Source organism: Sarcophilus harrisii, chromosome 2, assembly GCF_902635505.1.
Source record: "Sarcophilus harrisii chromosome 2, mSarHar1.11, whole genome shotgun sequence".
NCBI lineage: Eukaryota > Metazoa > Chordata > Mammalia > Dasyuromorphia > Dasyuridae > Sarcophilus > Sarcophilus harrisii.
Genome location: NC_045427.1, coordinates 254,250,626 through 254,278,380, shown reverse-complemented (window position 1 = coordinate 254,278,380; position 27,755 = coordinate 254,250,626). Strand labels below are relative to the sequence as shown.

At 33.8% G+C, this 27,755-nt stretch overlaps 1 protein-coding gene across 1 annotated transcript; it reads left to right on the top strand.

Annotated features, from left to right (window-relative positions):
* The first annotated feature begins 459 nt into the window (after positions 1-459).
* Positions 460-25,120, top strand: ARHGAP11A (Rho GTPase activating protein 11A). Its single transcript, XM_031952034.1, has 12 exons — positions 460-1,496; positions 6,771-6,841; positions 7,634-7,730; positions 8,212-8,465; positions 9,137-9,300; positions 9,658-9,804; positions 13,005-13,079; positions 14,861-15,028; positions 18,327-18,456; positions 19,151-19,259; positions 22,381-22,519; positions 22,847-25,120. Exons 1-12 carry the CDS (start codon positions 1,368-1,370, stop codon positions 24,403-24,405), a joined length of 3,042 nt encoding a protein of 1,013 aa, XP_031807894.1. The 5' UTR covers positions 460-1,367; the 3' UTR covers positions 24,406-25,120.
* Positions 25,121-27,755: the final 2,635 nt, after the last annotated feature.

Below are 27,755 nucleotides of genomic sequence, written 5' to 3'. Positions count from 1 at the left end.
ACGAGAGGAAACTGGGGATATCCTCCAGCCTCTGCTCGCACATACGGACATCAGGTTTCCTCAAGGAATAGTCGCCCCCCAAAAGGAAAGCGTACAAGGTACCTCTTCTGGCTTGCCGTAGGACCTGGCTCGACCCTCCCCACTCTGGGTCTTTGACTATGTTTTAAGTGGATGGATGATGAGGTAACTCTTCTAATTGCCTGAGAATTTGCAGTGAGCTGTAGCTAGAGCAGGGGGCGGGGGCGCAGATTGGGAAGGTTTGGTCATTTCCGTCTCATGTCCTGCACTACTCCTCGCTGCCCAGAAACTATCAGGCAAGAAAGAGCCCGTTCCCATAGAAGATGTTTCGTCCCTCCGATCAGGCTTAGCGTCCGTCTTCCACTTTACCACTCAGTCAGGCCGTTATAAGACGCCCTCTGGGGTCCTGATTTTGAATGGGGAGCGGACCAATCAGAGAGCGCATTGGGCTTCGGCGCTGCCGTTTGAGCCGCTGTGTTGGTAGCGGAGGCGACCTCTTGGCGAGGCTGCCGAGGCGGGCTGGGGGTGAGAGACTGCCGCTTCGGGATTCTGATTGTGGGGCGGCCGCTCTGCCAGAGAGAGCGGCCAGGGATGCGCTGGCCCGGGGAGAAGCCAGGCTGACGGAGGGCGGGCGGAGAGAACTCCTTTCAGCGTGCGGGACGAGGTGACAGCGGGGACCAGCCCGGGCGGGGACCGGGACTGGAAGAGCTCGAGGAGTCCGCGGCTGGGCCGCAGGTTGGGCTCGGAAGCGCGGGGAAGAGGGTGCCGCGGAGTGTCCGGGGTGTAGGAAGCGTTAGCTTAGGGTCTTGCCGACAAAGGGCAGTAGACGGGAAGGTCCTGCGTGGGCAAGGCCGCGAGGGTGAGCGGAAACACAGGAAGTGGGAGTCTAGGGGGGAGGTCATCTAGTGGGAAGCGACTGAGCGCGGAAGGTTGATGTGAAGTTGTCTTGAAAGGAGCGTGGAAGGGTTGGTGTGAAGTGTTTCAGAAGGAGCGTGGGAAGGTTGGTGTGAAGCGACTTAAAGGGAGCGTGGTCGGGTCTGTGGGGAGCGAGTGGAAAGAAGCGTGGACGAGCCGTGGAGAGCGACTTAAGAGAGCGGTCAGTGCCAGGAACGTGGTGTGGAAAAGCAGACCAGGGCTTGGAATTGGGGAAAAGAGACGCGGAAGTGGCTGGAGGAGGGCAAGGCCCCGGGAGGGGTGCTGGAAGTGGACGGAAGGGAGCGCGGTTGAAGACGGTCACGCTGAGGGTTTGTAGCAAGTGGAAGTGCTGGTGGCTAAGGAAGGTCAGGGAGTGGAGGCGGAGAAGTGCGAGGAGGAGGAGAGTGGGTGAAGGGGGCAGCTCGTGCACCGGAATGAGGGACCGGAGGCTGGTGAAGTTGGCCCTGATGCAACATCTCCGAGCTGCCTATGGCATAAAGATCAAGGGCGGAAGAGGGCATTTGGATTTCGGACGGCAGGAATCACCAGCCGTAGATATTGGGGTAAGTCCGGGGAAAGAAGGCCAAGGGAGGAAATCTGAAAGCTAGTAAGAATCACTATAAACCAAGCACTTGTAAGTGGATAGATAAAAAAGGATAACAACATTTACGTAAAGCTATGTCCAAGGCACTGTGTTAAGTCCTTTACAATTATTCTTTCATTTAATTCTCACAATAATCCTGTAAGGTGCTATTATCATCGCCATTTTAGAGATCAGAAAAACTGAGACAAAATGGTTAAGAAGTTAAGTGATTTGCTTGGGATCACACAGCTATCAAGCCTCATTAAACTCTTCCTGACTAGCTCTCTCCATTGACCCATCTAGCTCCCTTTTTAGAGCCCGAAAGATACTCAGAAGCCATCCTAATTCATTATTTTACAGCCCCAGTGAGAGATTAAGTGACAGAATTGTAGAAAAACAGTTGTTCTTCAAGGTAGATTCTAAACTTAGGTATTTTTGTTTACTAGCCCGACACTCCTTGGTGTTACTAATGCTTTAAATATAAAACATAAGGTGAAAATCCCAAGAGTTACGATTATAACTAACATTTATATAGTGCCTTAAAGTTTGCAAATTGTTCCATATACCTGATTTTACCTGAACCTTACAACAGCCCTTTGGAGTGGATACTACAGGTATATCAAAAGTTTTTCTACTTGTTTTTCAGGTAAGAACTTGAGGCTTATAGAAGTTGTGGCATTATTTTTTGAAGCTTATGGGCTGTCAGAAAAGGCTGTTCATTTAAAATGGTGTTTTCTGAATGGTTCAATGGAAATTATTAAATGTGCAGGAGCCGTTTTGCTAAGTACCTGAAATAAATAAATAAATGTATGTATGCATCTATGTATGTATATATGTATATATATATATATATATATGTATACATACATACATGAAATAGTTGTGAGTTGTGTTTAATATAGCTTCTTTTATGTGGTCCTTCTGTGTACATTTGTTGCAGCTACTTTTTTGAGTGTATAATAATTGAAATCTTCCAGGCTATGCCCAAACTTATTTTTTTTGCTATTGTTAGCTTTGTATTGTCATAAAACATTTTTAACTGGGTAATTAAATTTATGCTTTTGTTTCAATTGATGATTATTTACCAATATGATAGTTTCTTCAATTGTTTCAGTCTCTCTCTACTTGAGATTTTATACCTATGAGACAGCATTTTCAAAGGTTTCAGGAAGTTGAGGGAAAAGATTTAGGTACTTGGTGTGAGACATGATATCTTCAATAAAGAAGGTGAAATAAAATGATTAAAAATAGATGGCTTTGCATAACATAGTCCTTGGTATTTTTTCATTCATAAAATCTAGGAATTTCATAATTAAAAAAAATCATGCATGAAGTATAGAAACTGACTACTCTGTCATATTGTATTGGACAAATGGCCACATAAAGCCTAAATATGAGAATGGCTAGTTATGTCATATAAATAAAAGATACATATCTTTAAAGGAGTGTTAAATCAGGGTAAGTAGCCCCTGGAATTTATTCAGAATATAGCATGAGATGAAACAACTTATAACTATTAAAATTTAACTTATGTTTGCAGTAACATTTTATACTGATTCATATTCATAGTTTCTAATACAAAAACTTAAAGGTTACAATTTATACCAATACATAGACTAATAGTCAAAAGTTAATACTATTTGTGTTCTAAAAATGGTCACCTTATTGTCTTGCCCTCAATTTTAAAGTATTCTTTTGAAGGCATTGGATTAAATTCTATGGTGTAAAGAACACTAGACTTATAGCACTCACCTAGCTACACTTAGATCTGTTATCTTTAGTCCTAGTCTCCCTCCTCAATTCCTGCCCTGAATCACTAGCTGTTAGACATTTCCTGGTGGGTGTTCCACAGGCTGTCTTTCCCTAAAAAACCACCCATCTCTGAAATTTCTGTTTCTTTTGAGAGCCCTACTATTCTAATCATTCTTCTGATGAACTTGAAATCACCTTTAATTCTTCATTTCCCCATAATCCCCATGCCCAACCATTTGTAGATTCCACCTACAAAACATCTTTCTAATCTTCATTTCATAATCCTAGTTCAAACTTTCTCCTCACATTGGACAAGTATAGTAGCTTCCCAATTATTTGTAGGTCAAGTTTCTCCCATTTCCAAATCAACTTACATTTAACTACCAAATGATTGTTAAAGCAAGGGTATGACTGTGTGGTTCCTTTTTTTGAAGAGATTTCTATTTAAAATCAAATACTACAGTTACTTTGTCATTTGAAGTTCTTCAAAAACTGGCATCGGCCAGTCTTTTCTAGTTTATCACACATTTCTCTGTTTTTTGCTCTGTGTGATTAAACTAATCCTATTTGACGTTCTTTTGTTTCCATATCACTGCAGAACCATCCCTTGTGCCTTAAAAAATCTTTGCCCCAACTTTTTACCTCTTGTAACCCTTACTTTGTTTCAAATTTAGCTGAAATGTAATCCTACCCTTTTTTTAGTTTTCCATTCTCGAGTTCCGGGTCTCCCTTCCTTTCAGTTATTTTTTATGTATTATATATTTACATATGTATCTGTTTCTTCCCCTCTACTCTTTTCTCCTCCCCTATGAAATGTAATTTTCTCGAAATGGAGCTGTTTTCATTTTTGTCACTGAATCTTTCTCTAGAGCCTAAAGTTTGTTACAAAAGAATTTCTCTCTTACTAATCCCATCTACTCCCTGGGTTGTTTTAATTATCTTCATTCAGATGACTTGAGAGCCATTGTTAAAAGCCGACCTTAGCTCAGGAAGACCTGAGATCTTGCCTCTGATTTATACTTTCCTGTGTGATTTCCTGGCAAGTCACTTATCTGTGCTGTAGATAGATACTTAAGCTTTATAAATCAAAGAGAAGATGCCACTCTACATTGGTAAAGTGCCCTCATTTAGAAGTTCCCTCTTAGTGAAATCACAGGTATTTACAACCCTTAGGCTACATAGATGACTTAAAAGTCTATACCTTGCTCTGGTTTCTTCTCTTGAGTTTCTGTCCTACATCACTCATTGTCTATTGGGTATTTCAAACTTGGGGAACAGAAAATTATGTCAGTTTCTGGATTTTGAAAACTTGATGTTTCAGAAATATCTCAAATCAACAGGTTCAAAACGTCTTATATTTCTCTCTGTCCAAACTTTCCTATTTCTGGCCAAGGCACTGCCCAGGTTTCTTATCACATTTAGATTATTAAATTGATCTCTTAATTGTTCTTCCTGCTACAAACCATTTTACACTTTAGTCTTACATTACATGTTGCTGCCAAAGTGATTTTCCTTTAGCCCATATGTGATCTTGTTATGCCCCTACTCGGTAAATTCCAGTGCTTTCCTATTACCTTTAGGATAAAATATAAACTCCTATTTAACTTTTAAAGTCCTTCACAGCCTATCTTTTCATCCTCATTGTTGATTACTCACCAATCTCCTCCCCCAATCCATTCAGACTAGCCTTGTCTGTCATCCTTGTTTACTAGATATGGCCTGTCTCTTCCTTTGTAGTTGCCATCTCCACGTGCCTATAATTAACTCCTTTTCTCTGTCTCTTAGAATCTTTTCTTTCAATTCTGATATCATATTTTGCCTTCCAACTTTTTCTGATTTTCCTTTTTCTAAAAAATATGCTTGTTTAACTTTTTTTTTATCATCCATACATGCTTTAGACTGTACATTTCTTGAGTAGGTATTTTGTATTTTTATCCCAAATGCCTGGAATAATAACACCTAATAAATGTTTATGGATTGATTTTTTTTTTTTTTAAATATTATAAATGATTTTCTTCAATCCTCCAAGTTTACAGTGGAATGTCTTCTGAATGAGTCCCTAAATGTCCTCATTTTCCAGGTGAGGCAATAGTCTTGAAAGAGGTGAAGTAACTTGTCAAAGGCCACATGGAGACATTACTTAAAATCCAGGACTACTGAATCTTGGGTGCCTTTCACAAATTGTTCCACTGACAAAATTTCTTTTTTAAGAAAAAATGGTATTATAAATAGTTAAGAAAAATCATCTAATCAAAAATAATAGGAAAGAAGATAGAAATATCAGCTGTACAAAAAGTTCATTGATTGGAATTTTTAAGGTTTATTTTAAATATTGATGTGGTGTAGCTTTTAGGGGAGATATAATGATAACTCTAAGACCCTTACCCTTGAATAGTTGGAAATGATGTATTCTCATGGTTTATCCTGCTCCAATTTAGTCTATATGACCAGGATGTTATGATTATAAATATTGCTGGCTGTTAGTGATAACAATTTCTAAGACAAATGAGCAACAGTAATGAAGTGCCTGAAGTTGATGCACCTCAGAATAAAATTGGGTGTCTGCTATTTGACCTTTCAGGCCTAAAAACCCATTTCCAGGTCTTCCTTTCCCCAACCCCCCTCAATTATAGGTATTGTACCTGCTGAAAAAGTCAGAACCAGAACACTATTCAACTCTACCTCTAAGCCATAAAGTTAGCATATCAGTGACATGAAGCACTGGTTTTTCTAACTTTTTTCTATAAATTTATTTTCTTGTCCCTAGTTCTTTGCTAACTTCTTTTGGAATTTAGTCCACTATTAGCAGTGTAATAAATCTTGGAAACTTAAATTTGTGAATTCTTTCACCATACCTGAGACACCAAACTGGAGACTCTAACATTGTTGGGTGTTCTTCCTCCTCAACAATGTCTCCAATTCTAGTCTCTTGAAAAACTTTGTTAGAAAATGTGTAACTTTTATAATAATGATATTCAGCAGCCACAAAAAGTTCATCCATCTTTTCCTATTATTGTTCACAATAGTACAGATAATTTGAAGTAGAATTTTTATTTTTTGCTTTTTACATGATTTGAATTTGTTCAAGGTTAGTATTTACATATCTATAAAAGGTAATTTAAGAAAAATGTCCATTTTAATAGATACAAGTTTGGAAGTATTAAATATACATCAAGTCCTTATAATGATGATACTTTAAAGTGTATTAGCATTTGATCCAAATCACTTCTTCATTAGAATAATTGTTAGATATAATTTGTAGAATGTATTTAGTTTAGTATTTCAGACTAGTTGTACTATTCTTTAGAGCCCTATCGTCAAAATCTGTTGCCTTTTAGGTAATATGACAATATTTAGAATACTAGGAACTAGTTTTTTTTTTTTTTTTTTAACTCCTTCCCTGAAAACATAGTTTGTTTTCCTTTCTAAATAACATACATTCAATGCTTATATTTGCACATTTTTATCTTGATATATACAGCATATGACTTTTACATTTTAGGGGAAAATATTTGGAGTACCTTTTTCTACACTACCCCAGTCGTTTGTACCAGAATATGGAAACATTCCAAGGTAAGCAAAGTATGATATTAAGCATATAATATAAATTTTGAATTGTACAAATTTTAAGGTACAAAAATTTGTAGACATCTCAAATTGGGGTCTTTATGTTGTAGTAGTCATTAATGAACATTATAATTTACCTTTCCAATCCATTTGCTATTACTCCCCTTTATGGTACACTCAATCTCCTGTCTCCATTCCTTTGCATAAACTGTCTTCCAGAGATATAATATATTCCCTCTTCACCATTAGCTCTTAAAATTCCTACTTCATTATTAAACCAGGCCTTTTCTGACCTATTTTTCCTTTTACATAGTTTTATTGTCTCTCACTTTACTCAACTATATATGTATAATATACATGTCAAGGGGGTTGAAATTTTTTGCCTTTGTGTCTGTGGTGTCTAGGATGTTTTGCATAGGGTAATGTAACATGTTGAATTAAATTGATTTAAAAGAGATCATATTTTATGCGATATAATTGCAAAAAAATTTGCTGGGGTATGCATGTGCTTGAATATATATGTGTGTGCATGTGTATGTATTTGCATGTAGTTATATAATATAATTCTAAGGGTTATAGTAGGTTTTAGAGGTGCTGGTATAGGAGTAAAGGCTATACTAAAAGTAGTAGCTTTGGTACCTATAAGAACAATGAATAGATTATTCAAAGAGGAAGTAATCTAGAATTCATAAGTCAAGTGTCAGAATAGGAATTTCACAGTATATCAGTACTTTGACAATCATATTAGCATGGTGTGATTTTGTAAGATCATGTATTGATAAGATCTTTCTTTGTCAGTTTTCTCGTTGATGCTTGCACATCTTTAGAAGAACATGTTCATATTGAGGGACTTTTTAGGAAATCTGGTTCTGTTATCCGTCTGAAAGCACTGAAGGTAAGCATATTCCTTTACTAAATTTTTTTTTTCTTTTCACTGTTGTCTAGTTCTGGTTTTGTTGTTAAAGTCTCAGTTAAGACGTTATAACATAAATGAATGTACAAAAGGTCTGATTTTCTAGCATGTGAATTCTCTCTAACATTACAATCCATGTGATTTATTCAATGATTGCTAAGGAATTGTTGGTGAAGCACATTGCACGTAGAGAAACATCTTCTGATTTCCAAGCTCAGTAATATATCAGTGTGCGTGAGTGACCAGCAGAGAGATATTTGACAGGCTATCTCCTCTGAGGAAAGTGCTTATAGCCTAAAGAGACTAAATATTTTTGATTGTTAGGTCTTTTGTGTTTTGTAATATGTGACCAGAAGCAAATAAATAAAAGATTAAATTTACTAAGAAAAACTTCTTTTCAGAGATTTTGATCAAAATGAGATCTTAAATCCAAAGGAAACTAAAAACTTGAAATTTATTTCAGAGCAAATTGGATCATGGTGAAAGCTGTCTGTCTTCTGCACCTCCGTGTGATATTGCAGGACTTCTAAAGCAATTTTTTAGGGAGCTGCCAGAACCCATTCTTCCTGTTGATTTGCACGAAGCTCTTGTCAAAGCTCAACAGTTGGAAACAGAGGAGAAGGATACTGCTACAATGTTGCTCTCTTGTCTTATGTCTGATAGTATAATTTATATATTAAGATACTTCTTTAACTTTCTCAGGAATGTTTCTCTTAGGTAAGTAAAGATCAAGTAGAGAAAAATTTTAGCTATGGGGAATTTTTAGGAATTTGTTCTAAATAGCTAATCATTTATAATTTTAAATACCCAACCCTTTTTATTTCAACTATTTGGGATGGAAATATTTCCTAAAATTTATATGTGTCCTTATCTTCTGAAATGGAATATAATTTTTCACTATCAGTTTGAATATCAATATTGCTATGCCATAATATAGTGATCCCCAGGGACCTGTTGGTGCAAGGCAATTTTAATGATTTTTCTATTTCATTCTTTGCTATTATTTGTCACTTCTTACCGTTATTTTTGTGTTATGTATAGTAGCTCTTCTCACTCTTTCTGTTTGGCTGTATAAAGAACAGTAAATGTTGAAACCAAATGCAATTTGTTACAATTATGTGTTAAATAAGAGGAAGCACTGAATAAGGATTTTGAGAAGCTTGGTTATCAAAAAAATATTAGTTTTATATGTATGCACTTTATAAATTATTTTGGCTATTTAGAAGATTTTAAATTTCGTATTTCTTGGTTAATTTCTGAAAAGATTTAGTATTTTTCCTTACACATAGCCAATAAAGTAAGGATCTCTACAAATATACCTATTAGATTATTGAAATTGTCTCTTTAAATTTTGGCTACATTTAATAAAACTTTTTTTTTTTTTTAAGGGCCAGTGAGAATAAGATGGATAGTAGTAATCTTGCAGTAATATTTGCTCCAAACCTTTTACAATCAAGTGATGGACATGAAAAAATGTCAGTCAATACAGAAAAAAAGCTTCGCCTGCATGCTGCAGTGGTAAAGACCCTGATTGATCACGCAGCTGATATTGGTAAGAAGAGGTGAAATGTCTTAAATATGGATTTTGTTTTGTTTGCCAGCTTCTTCTAAGTGAGCACTGAAACTTGTGAGGCAGCATGATAATAGAAGAAAAAAGCACTGGACTGAGAGGATTTAGGCTCAGAGAGCTCCCACCTCTTTTGCTTGCTCCTTACATGACCTTTAACCACTCTCTCAATTTTATCATCCATAAAATGAAATGGGCAAATCAGATGACTTGTGAAAGTTCCTTCTAGTCTGAATCTTAAAAGATTTATGTTGCTGTTCTATGACAAGTTCAGTGTATAATATCTTTATTTTGAAAGTAACACATTACAATGTTGTTAATGCTGTCAATGCTGTCCTTTAGGGCGTGTGCCAGAGTTTATCTTAGAAAAGATACCAGTCATGTTGGGTATTGATGGCCCCAGTTGTACTCCATCACTTGAGGGCTATGAAGAAGGTGAATATGAATCTCCTGTTGAACATAAGAGAAAGAGAAGACAGAGTGTAGGTGGTGAGTATTATAATTTTGGACCTAAACATGGAAGTTTTTATTATCTAAAATGTATTCCAACAGAAATTTGTTTTATGTATGTTAAGGGCTGTGGGAGATGTAAAGAAATATAAGATTATTACCCCTCTTTATATACAATTTAGTTGGATAGATAAGATATAGACTCATAAAATTAAAGAATTGAGGTAGAAATGGGACCTATTCTAGACTCCTTATTTTACTGATGGGGAGACTGCTCCATATAGGTTAAGTGACTTGCCCAAGATGTCATAAAGATAGAACTTGGGTCTACAGAATTCTAGTTATAAAAAGTTATAAATGTTAATATGAAAAATATAAGATTATGTTAAATGACTAGCATAGCTACAAAGTGTCATAAACTTGAAGTAGTTAGGAAAGATTCATTGGAATTTTATATAGATATTCAAAAATGAGTAATAATTAGTTTGGATGAAGAAATTCCAGTGTGGGTGAGCATGTTATATTTATGAAACAATGAGAAAACTTACTTTAAATGAAGGTTTAAGTGGAAGAGCAATAAGGAATAAAATTAGACAAGAAGATCTTGGAGAATTTAATGCTAATCTTAGATTTTCTAATGTAAGTAATGTGCTTCAATTTGAAGGTTTGATCAGTGTAATGGTATAATGGAAATAATATTTAACAACACAAACATAAAAATTTAAACACAGCTTCTTTCTATTTTTAAAGATAGCACGATTATATATGTCAAAATGCCAGAGTTAAAGGTCAACCCTAAAAATCTACATGATTTATATGCATGGTATGTGATGAGTGCTTAATATGTGTTTGTTGAATTAAATGCAGAAAGAGCAGATAAGCACATGGATAAAAAACTGAATGACAAACAAGAAGAAAAATAGCATAATTAAGTGAGCTGAATCATTTTGTTTTTCCCTCCTTTCTATGTACCTATATACCTTCTTTCCTTGGGGCAGCAAGAGGAGCTCTACATTGTCTCCAGGACCGATAAAGATATCTTCAAGTTACTTCTAAGATTCCTTTTACCTATGGATTATACAATTGTATGAAGATTGATTTTGTTCTTTTTTCAACTTTACTATAAAGGCCTATTGTCCTTTTGCCTAATTTTGGCTATCTTTTTCCATTTTTTTCTTTTTTTCAGTTACCCCTGGAGTTGGGGAAATGCAGCGTGACAGATATATCCTGCTTAGGTTACTGGGGAGGAAAAGGAGGAGTGCCCTATGTCCTTTTAGTTTTTTATACCCCACTCTGTGTCAAAAGATATTATATATTTACACCCAGCCATTGCAACCCAAACTTATCAGTACAAGGTCACTTTCCTGTTAGATTGTATCCTAGCATTTCCTGAATATTCATAACTCTAGCTTAAGTATTCAGTTTCATAAATTTACCCTCAGTTTTTCTAGGAGGAAGCTTAAATCTTCTACATTCTGAGTTTATGCCAGATCTGTTCATGAATATGATCATGGGGTGACATCCCTTGAAGGCCCAGGGAGTTTGTATCAACCATCAACAAGACCAAGTTTTCCCTTCATATTGTTCACTTAATAGTGCCATCTCTCTCAGATCTATTGTTTTAGCAAAGGCTACGCTTTTATGTTTTGTTCTGGTTAAGTAGTTTTAGGTATTTTGTTACTTGCTCAGAAGCAATGAAATATTGTTTTCAAGAGATTGGCATCCCTCTTCTTCTTGTCCCCTGCCTAACTGGTTAATTTCAGATAAGCCAGAATTTAATCTTTGGTAACATCTGGGTTATTTAGTATTTTAAATAATATCCTGAATCAAAAAAAGTAATACTGGCAAATAGTATGACACAAATCTCCTTTAGTGGTTATGTGGATTGTATTATTTCATTCTAGACAACATTGTGAGATAAGATATAAATGTTGACTTGTTTACATATAATTAACATGTCAATATTGTCACTGAATAAACAGTGAAGCCAGAAACTACCTGTTAGCATACTCCAATATTTGAATACAGGTCTTCTAAATGTAAATTGCTTTATTTTACAATGCCAATTGCTTATATACAATTTATATGAGATCTCTAGACACTATTAAAATAGTCGTTGTACTTTAAACTATTATATATATATATATATATATATATATATATATATATATACATACATACATACATACATACATATATTGAAGGGGAGAATATCATGCTCAGTAGTTTCTTGTTGATCATTAGGTATACTCTTAAGCCCAGATTGAAACTATGCTCTTTAAAGCCATAGAAATGAAGTATTAAAGCAACCCAAATGGGGGTCATGAATGAACTCCTCTTGTGTGTTAGAATTAAAGAGGGAGAGCCTTCTCCCTGGTTGCAATAGTCTTGTCTATTTCATTTTAATAAGTTTGTCTGGCAAAAATAATTGTTCTATATCTTCCTTAGAGTTAACTGCTCTAAAATTATTTAGCAACAAAATGTCTAATGTCCTTAAGTTAGCTTATAGGTAAGAAATGTTTAATATTTTAGAATGATTTCATTTTTCTAGTTAAAAATTTATGGATACCTATCAAATCAACTTATCTCTACTCCTCAGTTTAAGCAGAATGAGAATTGTTTTTACTTTTGGTTTTTTAAAGTAGAATTTGTCCTTTATCACCAGAGTGGCCTGGTTTCTTTAGTACTTTATACCTCTTCAAAGGGTAGATTATTTGGAAACGAATCCAGGAAAATTTACTTTGCAAATCAACATTTACTGATTATTTTAAACAAATTTTAAAATATGTTGCGTCTCTCAATAAGCAGAGTTATGAGGAAAACACTAAAACTTTAAAATGCTACATAAATGTGAATTATTAATAGTGTCTGACCTTAAAATACATTGTTTCACTTTAAAACTCCAAAATCTTGTTTCAGAAAATTCACACCTTTGTCACCAGTTTCATTTAGTTATCAACTAGCATTTTTCCAGAAGAGTACCTTTCTGATTTTTTTTTCCTACTGAGAAACACTCATAAATCAACTTTATTCTAATTGAAATATAGCCTGTCTTATTATCTTTTGAAACATGCAAAATTTCTTTGCATTTCATTATTGCTTGGTATCAGTTGTCTACTTTTCTTATGACCTAGTTAAAATTTATATGCTGATGCAATTTGTTTTTTTATTAAGACATAAATATTAATTGCATATTAATAGAGCAAATCATGATTGCTTCTATGTGTCCTGCATTTCAGATTTTGTTAGTGGAGCATTGAATAAGCTTAAATCAAATAAAACACCTTCTACTACACCTCAGCAAGAGAAAATTGGTAAGTATTCTATGTAATAGTAATAGAAAGAAGCTTTTGTAATGTTTTTAATTTTGTTCTCTGACAATTTATTTGGTTTTTTTAATAGTAAGGAAAATATTGTCAGCATAATGCCAAATAAAGTAGTGGGGATACTGCACATGGGAGGAGTTTTAATCTGGACCCTATTGGTAGTTTGGTAAAATTTATATCTACATATATAGGTATATACTTATTCCAATATTTTGTTTTGTTTTGTTTTGTTTTGTTTTGTTTTGTTTTTATTTAATAGCCTTTTATTTACTGGATATATACATGGGTAACTTTACAGCATTAACAATTGCCAAACCTCTTGTTCCAATTTTTCACCTCTTACCCCCCCCACCCCCTCCCCTAGATGGCAGGATGACCAGTAGATGTTAAATATATTAAAATATAACTTAGATACACAATAAGTATACATGACCAAAACATTATTTTGCTGTACAAAAAGAATCAGACCTCTGAATTATTGTACAATTAGCTTGTGAAGGAAATCAAAAATGCAGGTGTGCATAAATATAGGGATTGGGAATTCAATGTAATGGTTTTTAGTCATCTCCCAGAGTTCTTTTTCTGGGCATAGCTAGTTCAGTTCATTACTGCTCCATTAGAAATGATTTGGTTGATCTCGTTGCTGAGGATGGCCTGATCCATCAGAACTGGTCATCATCTAGTATTGTTGTTGAAGTATATAATGATCTCCTGGTCCTTCTCATTTCACTCAGCATCAGTTCGTGTAAGACTCTCCAGGCCTTTCTGAAATCATCCCGTTGGTCATTTCTTACAGAACAGTAATATTCCATAATTTTCATATACCACAATTTATTCAGCCATTCTCCAACTGATGGACATCCATTCAGTTTCCAGTTTCTAGCCACTACAAAAAGGGCTGCCACAAACATTCGTGCACATACAGGTCCCAATATTTGTTTAAAAAACATTAATGAAATACATGGGATTACAAAGGATACCAATGATATTGAAATAAAGATGTAATGTAATTTTCCTATTCAAGTTCATGAATCCCTGGTTCTATCCAAGAATTTCGTGTGAGGCCACAATTCCAGAGCCCCTTATATAGAAAATCCCCTCATTTAGACACTTATGTATAAGTCTCAGTGCTGCTAAGTGATCTGATCCTATTGTAATAGAAGTTCTGAGGTTACAAAATAAGGTCTTGTTCATAATTTAATCTGTTTTAAATAGTTTTCTGTCTCTTCATAACCACATACTGCTAAATATATAACATAGCTCATGTGGGTTGCCTACTAAACTTTGGATTTCACATTCTTACAAATAAAATGTATGTACTCATTTTTATAATTTATTCTATACCAGGAAGTTGAACTAGTTCATGTTTCATTTCTTGTGCAATTTAGTTTGGAAAATACAACAGAATAGGTATAACTTCAGAAGAGTTGTTCATAAAGTTCAAGTTCAAAATAATTTTTCAATAAATTTTTGGCTCAACTTTTGAGTGCAACTGTTTTACATAATATGCTTGTTTGTATAATATGCAGTATCTTACTTCACCAGTTGATTGACCTTCAAGGTACTGCTTACCAGATTTTTGTGAATATTTACAACTTATTTTCATCTTTAAACTATTGTATAGCCTTCATTTACTTTGTAATATTTATTTGACCCTTAGTCTTATCTACTTCAAAAAATGAATATCCTTTTTTCCAGAAAGATTTAAATGCTAAGGTGTTTAGATTCTTTGTTCTTGAAGAAAAAAGACATAACTTTTTAAATTACAGCTTTGTCATCAGTGACACCAGTGATTCTTACACCTAAGATAAAACGAAAACTACCAATAGATTCTTCACATGGCTTTTCAAGCAAAAAACGGAAATCCATCAAGGCCAGTTTAAACTTTGAGTTGTTACCAAGTAGTTTCTTCAGTAGTGTTTCAACACCTGCATCAGGTAAGACAAAGAACTTTTATTATAAGGTTAGACATGTATCCAGTAATACCTCATTTATCTACCAGTGAATTGTTTCAGTCATTCAGCAAATAATTGAATGTAACTTTTTTATAAAATTGTAAACCTTGAAGATAAGGACTGTAGTATTTTTATATCCCTATCTTGAATCTGTGACTATAACTAAAATATAATAATGCTTGTTGGATAAATGAATGTGTATCTATTTATCAAAGCACAGATGGCACAAAGCTGGGAGGAATAGCTAACACACTGGATGATAGCTAGGATTTGGGGATGAAAATTCAAGATGAGTTTAAAGCATGAATTTAGCCTAGTAGCTAGATTATTCTTTCATTGCTGCCAGAAGTGTGAGATTCTTTGCCTGTCTGGGAGGCAGAAGCAATGAAGAGAACACTAGAGGGTAGGAATATTTATCAAATAGTCATTTTTTTTTTCTGTTATGGATAATTCTGAGCTTTTACTTCCATCATTCCTGTGATTTAGTCCAAAGGGGGAAAATATTAGTCTTACTGTCCCATAATCCTTTTTTGCTCAGTTATTCCTTTGTATTTTAAAGATCCCACATTATTTTCTTTAATTCCTGTTTCTCAATTTTTATTTTTTATTTTAAAAATTTTGCAATAACATAAACTTAGTTCTCCTCAGAAGATAGTATCTTTCTTGTCACCATCTCTAGTACTGATAGTGTCTTTTTTCATGTTCTCTGGAACCTACCAGTTTTATTTCCATTATTCCCCTTTATACTTTCTCTGTTCCAATCAAAGTGACCTAATCATTCCTATTATATATAATAACATTTTGTCTTCCAACTCATGCCTTTGAAAAAGGTGTCTCATTAGGGAATACATTCCCTCCTTGACTCTTCTTTTTAGAGTCCCTGTCTTCCTTTGGAGCATAGCTCCAGTATTCTAGATAACTTTTCCTAATTCCCCTTCCACTGCTAAAATATTATTTATTTGTGTATATTGATTTCTCACAGTAGAATATAAATTCCTTGAGGACATGATATTATATGCCTAGTAACTTTCACATAGTAGTTGAGTCATTTCAGTTGTGTCAGACTCTTCTTAGACACCATTTGGGGTTTTCTTGGCAAAGATACTGGAATAGCTTGCTATTCCTTCTCCAGCTCATTTTACAGGTGAGGAAACTGAGACAAACAAGGTTAAGTGACTAATTAAGTTCATATTTGAACTTGAAGATGTGTCTTCCTGATTCCAACCCCAGTGCTCATCCCACTGTGCCACCTAACTGCTTTCTGAATAGTCACTTAATATTTATTGACTTGAATTGAATTTTCCTTAGAGCCACCCAAAAATAGAATGGGTTGTTTCAGGAAGTAGTAGTATAATATTGTAAGTCTTCTGATCCTTTAATGTAGAAGCTGCTAAATTTTGTGTGGTCCTGACTAAGATTCCAAAATATTTGAATTGTTTGTTTCTGGCTGCTTGTAATATTTTCTTCTTGACCTGGAAGCTCTGGAATTTGACAGTAGTACTCCTGGGAATTTTCATTTGGGGATCTTTTTTCAGTGGATTCTTTGAATTTCTATTTTATCCTCTAGTTATGAAATATCAAGGCAAATTTCCTGGGTAATTTCTTGAAAAACGATGTCCAGGCTCTATTTTTGAAAATGGTTTTCAGGAAGTTCAGTAATTCTTAAGTGATTTCATTTTGATCTATTTTTTAGGTCAGTTATTTTTCCAAAGACATAGTTCATAATTTCTTATATTTTTTCCTTCTTTTGATTTTGTTTTATTGTTTCTTACTATCTCATAGATTCATTAGTTTCCATTTTTGATTTTTAAGGAATTATTTTTTTGAGAACTTTCATGTACTTCCTTTTTACCTCCTTTTTCATTTGACCAATACTGCTCTTCCCCCCTTTTTTTTTAAATTAAAGCTTTTTATTTTCAAAATATATGCATAGATAATTTTTCAACATTAACCCTTGCAAAACCTTGTGTTCCAATTCCCCTTCTCCTAGATTGCAAATAATCCAGTATATGTTCAACATGGCAAAAATATATATTAAATCCAATATATGCATACATATTTATACAATTATCTTGGGCATAAGAAACATCAAATCAAACAGGAAAAAAAAGAGAAAATAAAATGCAAGCAAACAGCAACAAAAAGAATGAAAATGCGGTGTTGGGAATCACTCGGTTCCCACCGAGTTCCCACATTCCATCATACCAATATTTTGCCTCTTTCCAATCTTCTTATACCTTACATACTACCATATATTCTTCAGTTTTATGACACTGACTTTTCAAAGACTAAAATGTAAAAGTCTCTACCTTTGGGGAATTTAACCTCTACCAAGGAAGATAAGTAAGTAAACAAATAAAATATGAGGTAACTTGGTGAGGGAGAGAAAGCAGTAACAACCAGGAGGATTATGAATAGCTTTCCCATAGGAATATCTCCTCACCCGATTCTTGAAAGAAGGTAGATATGTAAGAAGCCAAAATAAGGAGGGAATGCATTTCACTCAAAGGGTTGGAGGCCAGAAATGGGTTACCAAGTTCTAGGACAACAAATGGGACAGTGAAATACAGATTTCTTGAAGGAGGAGAGTATTAGGAAATATCTATAAAGGTAGATTGTGAAAAACTTTAAATATCATGCTGAGAATTTTATATTTTTTTCCCCAAAGGTACTAAAACTTGTTAAGGGAGTGACATGTGTTATAGGAAGATAATTTTGGAGGCTGCATTGGAAAGAGGAAAAAAGCTAGGAGTATGATTAGGCTATTTTAATATTTCAGGAAAAAATGAGGGACAGTTGAACTGTGGTAGATGTTTAAATAGAGAAAAATTGAAAGACAGCAATAGAAGAACCTAGGGCAGAGACTTGGAGAATTTACATGATTAGAAGTAGGACATGTTTCAGCAAAGGAAACTGAAAGTGGCACTCAGATCAGAAGAGGATCTAGAGACTGAATTTAAACCAAAGAGAAAAAATATAGGAAGATCCAACTGGTTTATTACCATGATCTTCTAAACCAACAGAATGTGATATTCTCCCCTGGGTATATTAAGTCAAAATTTTTATATGTGACTTATTCCATATGTTATTAGCAGAATTTCAAACAAATATATTCTTGATCCTCCTAAAGTTTAAGGATAATAAATTAACTAGTTTTTTATGTAAAAGGAAAATCTTTATTGAGCCAAAGCTTAAAAATATTTTGATATTGAAAAATTAGTATTATGTTTTCTGATTTTAAAAAAAAATCACAAAGTTATATGTCATGCTACTTTTACAGTTCAATTTGAAGAAAGTCCTGGTGCATCTTCCCAGAGTTCCATCTCCCCTATAGCCATCAGTGGTAATCATCTGTTCAATACAGGTGTTCAGAGGCGAAGTAAAAGAATTGCAAGCAAAAAAGTATGCAGGTAAGTTGCTTCAGTAGTTAACTTATCCAATAAAACTTAGTTTAAATGAATTTGATAGTTTACTTTTACTTATTGTTTTGACAAACTAACATAACTATTAGTTTTGACAAACTAATATAATATAAAATGTTTTATTATTCAAAACATTTTGAAAATTTCCCTTTCAATATGCTCTTACTAATCAAGAACATTTTTCCTTCCCCCTCCCAAATCAAAGATTTTCGATTTAAAAACCACTTCTGCTTAATTAAAATCTTGTCTCTTTTGTCCTGTAGTTTATAATCTTAAATGTCTTATTTGTAATTTTAAAATATTTTTTCCCAAGTTTGAAGAACTGAATAGTTCGTATCAGAAGCACATTAATTTGCTACACAAAGTTTTCATATTCTCATTACTTATAAATTGTGTAGATCCAGTTTAAACCCTAGAAACCATCTGGTCCAAATCCTCATTATAAAAGATGAGGAAATTGGCATCAAGCTATGATTTGTCAAAGGTATCACATAGCTAGGACTTCTCGATTAAGTAGCTGGTATTTTTATTCTTTTAGGAGATGAGCACTAAAACCTATTATGGAATTTTGTTTTAAATTTTAATCTCCCAAAAAGAATATTGTTGGCAATATATGCAACTTGGATCATTTTGTTTTCAAAATTTGCTTTTTTTCTTCATTCTCCAAAAAATATTTTTTTAGGGTAGAGTCAGGAAAGGCTGGTTGCTTTTCCCCTAAGATAAGTCGTAAGGAAAAGGTCCGAAGATCTCTCCGCCTCAAGTTTAGCCTGAAGAAAAGTAGCAGAGATGTAGTAAGTATCTTTCATCCCCTTATTCATTCATCTTGAATAAAATTTTAGTTGACTAATTTGAAAAAACAAACAAAATGCAGCAGCAAGGTGGCAATGTGAATTGAGCACCTATCTTGAAGTCAGGAGAACCTATGTTTAAATATGACTTCAGATACTTGACACTCCACTTATCCCCAATTGCCTCAATTAAAAACAAATGAAGAAAGCAACAAATCAGCCACAAATACCATTTAATGCCATTAAAAATACACAAATGTTTTGTAATCCATAAGTAAAATTTGCACTTTATGTCCAAGGTGTTTTAAAGAATTCATAGTTCATTTTTAAAGTTTTGAGCATTTTTATTTTATTTGCTTTTTATTTTCCAGTATATCCCTTACCTTCTTTTTTGGTACTGTCCTGAATAACACAATAAGAAACTATTTCAGCCAAACACACACCAGCAACGTCTGACATTGTATATGGTATCCTATGTACATAGTCTTCAATATCTAAAAAAAAGAGGGAAAGAGATGCATTTTTTCACATCTTTCTTTGGTCATTACAATTTTGCCAAATTCAGTTTTCTTTATTTTGTTTTGTTGTTCATTGTTGTTATCATGTATAACATTTTTTGTTCTGTCTACTTTGCCATTATTTCATATAAAGCTTCATATTTCTCTGTATCCTTTATACTAACAATTTTTTTTACCATGATTATGCCACTATTCCATTATATTCTTGTATTTGCTTATGCACTTCCTAGTTGATGGGGTATCTGTTTTGTTTTCAATTCTTTTGTACTACAAAAAGTGCTCAGACTAATATGTTTGTATATTTGGGACCTTTTTTTGTCTTTGACTTATTTGGGATATATCCCTGGCATCTCTAGGATAGAAAATATGGACATTTTAGTCATTTAAACTGTTTCTAAATTGCTTCTTTTCAAAATGGATGTAACAGCTTCCATAACAATATAGTATTGGCCTGTTTTTTAATTTAAAAATTTTTTTTTATGAATTTAAACAAACATTTCAATATACAAAGAACAAAAATGAAGATGGTACATAAAACTATAAACTATTGCAAGTGTTTTTTTTTTTTTTTTAAGTAAATGTTAAACTTAACATGATAGTAACAACTGTTCTGTCCCTTCTGAATTTCTGGTTTTGATCTCTTGCATATTTTTTAATGTTTCACTGATCTTTGCTTCAATATATGTATATACACACATAATACTTAATATGCATGTATACATATGTACATATATATGTGGGGGGAAGCAGGGTATCTCTTCCTTATCCCTGTTCAAAAATAGAATGAAAAAATTTCTGTATTCAGAAATGGTATTCAACTTTCTCATTTTAACAATATTTCTGTGTACAATACTGGATTCAACTATTTTAATGTAGAAGCTTTGGGAAAAAGTGAACTGATAACTTTGGTGTCTCAAAAAAAAATGCCCTGCCTTGCATGATCAAACAAAATAAATCAAAATGGTGGCCATATCTGAAAATATATGCCTCATTTATGTGCTTCTCTGCCACTCACACTATATAGATATTTTTTGGCATTCCTTGTTTCTACTTCTTTGCTACACAAAGAACATGGTTTTGTATCCTTTCCTGATAGCTTTAATATGCTTGTTTTTCCACAACTCTTCCAATTTTGACTTACCAATGTTTACATTAATTTTTCTAGACATAAAATGAAATTTTTTTTTCTTACTATTAGTGAGTCACTATTAGTGACTTTTTTTTCTTACTATTAGTGATTTGAAGCAATTCTTCATACAATTATTCTCAGTCATATTCTTTTTCTAAAAACACTTTTTGATATTTTATTTTTCCAAATTCCTGTAAAGATAGTTTTCAGCATTCATTTTTGGAAGACTTTGTCTTCCAAATTGTTCTCTCTCCCTCCCTTAGCTCTCCCTTCCCCAAGACAGCAAGTAATCTGATACAGGTTAAATATATCCAGTTTTAAAAAATATATTTCCATATTTGTCATGGGCAAGAAAAACCAGATCAAAAGGGAAAAACCATAAGAAAGAAAAAAGTTGGACAAAAAAAGGTGAAAATATTATACTTTCATCCATATTTAGTCTCCTTAGTTCTCTCTCTGGATGCAGAATAGCATTTTCCATCCCAAGTCTATTGGAATTACCTTGAATCACTGCATTGTTGAAAATAGCCAAGTCCATCACAACTGATCATCACATAATCTTATTGCTGTGTACAATGTCCTCTTGTTTCTGCTCACTTCAGTCAGCATCAGTTCATGTAAGTCTTCCCAGACTTTTCTGAAATCAGTTTTCTCATCATTTTTTATAGAACAATAATATTCCATCACATTCATATACTAAAACTTATTCAGTGATTCCTCAAGTGAGGGACATCCACTAAATTTCCATTTTCTTGCTATTGTAAAAAAGCTGCTACAAACATTTTTGTACGTATGTACTCTTTTATGATCTCTTTGGAATACCGACCCAGTAGTAACACTGCTAGATCAAAGGGTATGCATAATTTTATAGCCTTTTGGGCATAGTTCATTTTTGTTCATCAAAATGGCTGGATCAGATTATAATTTCACCAGTAATGCATTAGTGTCCTAGTTTTTCCACATTCCATCCAATATGATCATTTATCTTTTGCTGTTATCTAAGCCGTTCTGAGAGATATGTAGTGGTACTTCAGAATTGTCTTAATTTGCATTTCTGTGATCAGTAGTGATTTAGAGCGGTTTTTTTCATATGACTAGAAATGGTTTTAATTTCTTCATCTGAAAATTGTCCATTCATATCCTTTGACCAATTCATATCCTTTGTCAATTGGAGAATGGCTTGTATTATAAATTTGGATCAGTTCTCTCTCTTTTATAAAGGAGACTTATCAGATCCCTTAATATAATTAAAATTATCCATTTTGCTTTTCATACTATACTGTAGTTCTCTGGCTGTAAATTCCTTCTTTCTCCACAGAGCTAGAAAAGATCCTTTGTTCTAATTTGCATTTACTATGTCTTGATGTCTAAATCATCAACCCATTTTTCTGAAACCATTGTTTCACTTTACCTTATAATTTGTCATTGATTAATTAATTTCATAACTTAAGCTTTTAAAATTTGTTTTTCTCAAAAGAACAGATGTTCTGGTTTGAATAGATATGAACATGTTGGACGAAGACTTGCAAATCAACAAGATTTTAAAAACAGGATTGAATCTGTAAAAACTGGACTGCTTTTCAGCCCTGATGTTGATGAAAGATTAACAAAGAAAGGTATACCGAACATTTTTATAATTTACTAAAAAAAAAAACCAAAAAACCTGGAAAAATATTACAAAGGAAAAGATAATTTGTAATTACATTGGCATTGATTCTAATATTCATGCAAAATATTTGTCCTAGTGATTTTTTTTTATGAATATTTGACAATTTGTCTGATAAAATGGTATTCAACTTTCTCATTTTAACAATATTTCTGTGTACAATACTGGATTCAACTATTTTAATGTAGAAGCTTTGGGAAAAAGTGAACTGCTGATAACTTTGGTGTCTCATAAATTAAGGTATATGTATTTAATTTCTGAACTATTCCATTTTTAGGGTCAAAGCGAATCAGCAAATCTGAGGAAAATTTGTTGACTCCAGAACAAACAGATGATGTAAATTATCGAATGTCTTGGACTGGACCTAATGATACCAATTTTCAAGAAATTAGGACAAATGACATATCACTTCTTCTGGAAACTTTGAACAAGGAAAGCAATCCTTCCAAACCTGTTCTTAGGGTTGAAATACCGCCTGAATTTCCTTGTGAATTCCCAGATATTAATGTAAATGATAAGCTTGAAAACAGCCTAACTGGAAACTCTCTTAGTGGAGATGAAAATAATTTAACCACAGAAACTTTAGTGAAAATTCAGAAAGCATTTTCTGAATCTGGAAGTAACCTTAATGCTTTGATAAGTGACAATCCTCCATCAGAATTTGATTCAAAGAAAGAAAAATTAAATGAAGTACCTAATTTAGAATTTAGTCCACATAAGAATCTATTTGAGGCTAAAGATGATCATGAAAAGACAATATTATCTAAGGAAAAGCATGATGAAAATCATATGAATAAAAAAGATTCCATTGTTTCAGAGCAAAACTTCTCAGTAAATCAAATTCAAAATTTGGCAGAAGATACAACTATGGAATGTCATGCAATTCAGAAAACAATTAAGTCAGATGAGAATATTCATTTAAATATGCCCAAGGACTATTTAAATAAGCAAGAATTTCCTAGGAATGACCAAACAATACAAGAACTCCTCAGGGACAAAGAAATTATTGCAACTGAAGAGACTAAAATTGAAGAAAATGAATTGAGTTGCTCAAATTCTGAGGAAGTTGTCGCTAAATCATCACAACAAATTGCTTGTCATACATCAAAATTACTAGAGCCTAGGAACAGAAGAACTTTTCAGCAGCAGCAGCCATTGGTACAAACTTGTGATAAAACTCTTATGCAGAATGTTCAGATAACTGATCATGGAAAGGTTTCAGATCACATACATTGGTTTAATAAGCTGTCATTAAATGATTCGAGCACTGAAAGCAAAGTTAAGTCACCTCTGAAATTTCAGCGTACTCCTGTTCGTCAGTCTGTCAGAAGGATAAATTCTTTAATAGAAATGCATAGACAATCTGGGAGGTTGGCCAGTTTTAGAGAGATGTCTTCCCCATTGGTTAAATCCATGAGCTGTGATAGTGATCTTTCTTATATAGAGAACATGTCAAACAATTCAACTGCTCTTTTTCATTCAGATCATAAGCAAGAACAAAAGGCTATGCCATGTAACCAGTCAAGCTCAGAGCTGACTTCCAAATCAGGTATAGAGTTATCTTCTAAACCTTGCTCAAAAGTGAAACGACATACAGATTCATGGAATACTTCTCTGAGACCTACAAGAATTTCCAAACAGAATGTGATACGTGGTAGCCAGATCAAGTCAGTTTTAGATGACCTAACTAATCATGAATCTTTAAAATCTGTTAATACACAAGATAATGTTATCAGAAAACCATCAGGAAGAGAAAGGGTTTGGTATAAAGGTTCTCCAAAGAATCCAATAGCAAAGGTTCAGCTACTGCCAACAACTAAACCTTTGGAACTGTAATTATAAAACATTTTTTTCTTGATTTAGTAATGTATATAGGATTAAGGTTCTGGTGTTTGAATTGTAGCATATAGCCATGCTAGTTTGTAACTCAGGTTGATGGTTTATTAGATTTTTTTGGAAATTTTAAAATTTCAGTGACAACTTGGGGTTTTTATGCATGTACAAATTTCACTGTCCTGATTTAACTTTTTAAAAACAGATTTATGAATCAGGATCTTGTTTTTAAGACAATTTTTTAAAATGGCTTTGAAATGAAGACTAGGTCATTACCTATTTAGATAAAATTTCTACAAAGAAAAAGGGTAGATATGTTAAGTAAATAAATTAACTTTATTTTTGTCTTATTTCTTTATATAATATTAATGTTCAGAATCTTTGTGGAACGTTTAATTTTATACCTTTATTATTGGTATAGCATTCTTAAAACTTTTGTTAATTAAAAATGTTTCAACATCACATATACTTAGAACAAATGTATTCTGTGCATTTGCATGGCATTTTATAACATGTTTGAGTCATTCTGAGTTATATTGTGGTGTTTAAATCAGACCAATCAATGTACTATGATTATGATGCAGAAATAATTGATGATTTTTAAGCCATACTGTTTGTTTAAAGTTAATTTGCACAAACATGTTTGTATCTGTTGTCTTGTCCTATTTGTAATTAAAAAGTATTTAAGGAGGAAGAGTAAAATTTGAAGCAACTTTGATCTTGGGTTTCTGTATGCAAATAATTTGGATTTTGATATAATTGAAGCATTAATATACATTCAACTTAAGATGAAGGCTTATAAGGGGCAGCAGTGGATAGAGCACCAGCCCTGAAGTCAGGAGGTCCAGAGTTCAAATCTGGCCTCAGACACTTAACATGTCCTAGCTGTGTGACCCTAGGCAAATTACTTAACCCCAATTGCCTTAGCAAAAAAAAGATAAAGGCTTATAATGATTGTGTTTAGATGTTATTTATTTAGCATAGATATTAAAATAATGATGTGGTGCAGCTTTAGGAAAGCTGTAACAATAAACCCAAGGCTACCTGGTTCCAGTTTAGTGTTTATGACCAGGATGCTGAGCCCACAAATATTGCTGGCTATCAGATAACAATCAGTTAATGGTGTTTCTGAAACTAAGGAGCAACAATAATGGCATGCTTTAAAGTTAATTCAGTTGCAGAGCAAAATTGAGTCCCCACCACTTGATTTAGTGATCCTCTTTTTTCTCCCCTCCCCACTCCCAGCTCTGACCAGAGAACTAGGGGTACTGCATCTACTCAAAAAGTTAGCAATGACCACTCCTCAACTCCACCCCTAAGCTATAAAATCATATCAGTGACATGAAGCACCTGATTTCTCTCTTTTCCTATAAATTTTACCTTCTTTCTCTTGGGTCTTTACTTTGCCCCTTGACTTGGAGATGGGTCTGGGCCTGGGCCTGCAAATTCTTTTGAGACACCTCTCAAGACTGGTCTAGAACCACAACATTTTAGGGTTCCCCTTGAATCCCAATAATGTCCTGGAAAATTGAAACAATAAATTTTTCAGAGATAAAATATAAGATGTTTTTTAGAGGGTAAAACAAGAAGACTAGTGTACAGTGAGGGGAAATATTGAGAATTAAATCCAGAATATGTTGGAACCAGATTGTGAAAGGTATTTTTAAATGGCAAAAGAGTTGCTGAAATTTTTTTCCCTAGTGGTAATAGAAAGTTGCTGAAGATTTTTTGAGTAGAGGAGTTAATGTTGTTAGACATGTTTTAGAATAGAGACTAGATCTATAATTTCTGACACAGGGATGTTCCAGATAAGGAAGCTTCCTTTATCTATAGAATCAGTATCTTCTCTCCAATTTATAGTTTCATATAATTCTATAGAAGTTATGACTTGCCCTAGGACACACAGGTAATGTGTGCCAAAGGTGAGAATTTAAATCTTTCCAATTTCTATGCTAGCCATCTATGCCATCTATTCCACTGTAGCTGGATCACAGTTTTTAATCAGAATACAGCCGTTTTACTGATTGAAGCCCACTGCCCCATGCTTTCTCTTTTTAAGTCTTTTGAACTTTTCTTTTTGGTCTTAATCTGTTAATTTCTTCTGCGAGGGGAACTCCTACCAAAGCAAATTGGCAAGTATTTTTTAAAAATTGTAATAGTATTTTATTTTTCCAAATACATGCAAAGATACTTTTCAAAATCCACTTTTGTAAAACCTTGTGTTTCAAAATTTTCTCCCTTTCCTCCTTCCATCCCTCCCCAAGACATTAAGCAATCCAATATAGGTTAAACATGTGCAGCTCTTCTAAACATCTCCATATATGTCATGTGTTAAAAAAAAGGGGGGGGGGAGGGGAAAAAGGTGAAAATACTATGCTTTGATCCACATTCAGTCTCCATAGTTCTTAATAATTGTGAATGGCACTTTCCATTCCAAGTTTTTTGGAATTGTCTTGAATCATCTCATTGTTGAAAAGTGCAAAGTGCATCACAGTTGATTTCCATATAATCATGTTGCTGTGTACAATGTTATCTTGGTTTTGCTCACTTTACCCGACATCAGTACAGGTAAGTCTTTTCAGGCTTTTCTGAAGTCATAGACAAGTGTTCTGCAGCTAGATTGTTTTGTTATAGTTACCTGTGGCACTGAAATTAAGACTTAATAAGTCAAAAACTCATGAGTTTTTGAAGCTGGTTCTTTATCTTAGGTGCCTGGGCTTGCTTTCTAGCCTTTGAAACAGTGATTTACAAATGTACATCCACCTAATTTTCCTAAAGGATCCCTTCTCTAATACCACATTTCTACCTAGTGCACTCTTACCATAATCCCCAGCAAAAATGGGTTTGAATTCCTTCTAAGCTTTATTATTTGTTCCTTCCACCAAAGATTTAAAGATCTTTACAAACACATTTTTCCCTAAACGATTCCATTCTGTTCTCTCCTGTTTACATAGCTATTTCTGTATGGCCTGCCACCTCCCTTCAAACTATTGAAGAAGGCATGATTGAGAAAAAGATAACACAGAATTTTCTTTATTTCAGCAGGGAAGAGATTTTTTTTTTTTTTTTTGATCCAACAAATGTTTATTAGAAACTTAGTAGAGTGCACCATGGTAGACTGGAGGAGATATAAACAAGATATAATCCCTGCTGCAGAAAATCACATTAAGTTTAGGGTAGCAAGGTGATACAGTGGATAAAATACTTGATTTGAAATCAGAAAGATCTGTTTGAATTTGAACTAGTGTGACCCAAGTTTAGTATGATGTGTAATATTTATATTGTAATAACTAAAATGATGCCATACATATATCATATCTCAGAATAGGAGCTGCTGAGAGCAGGGATTTTTT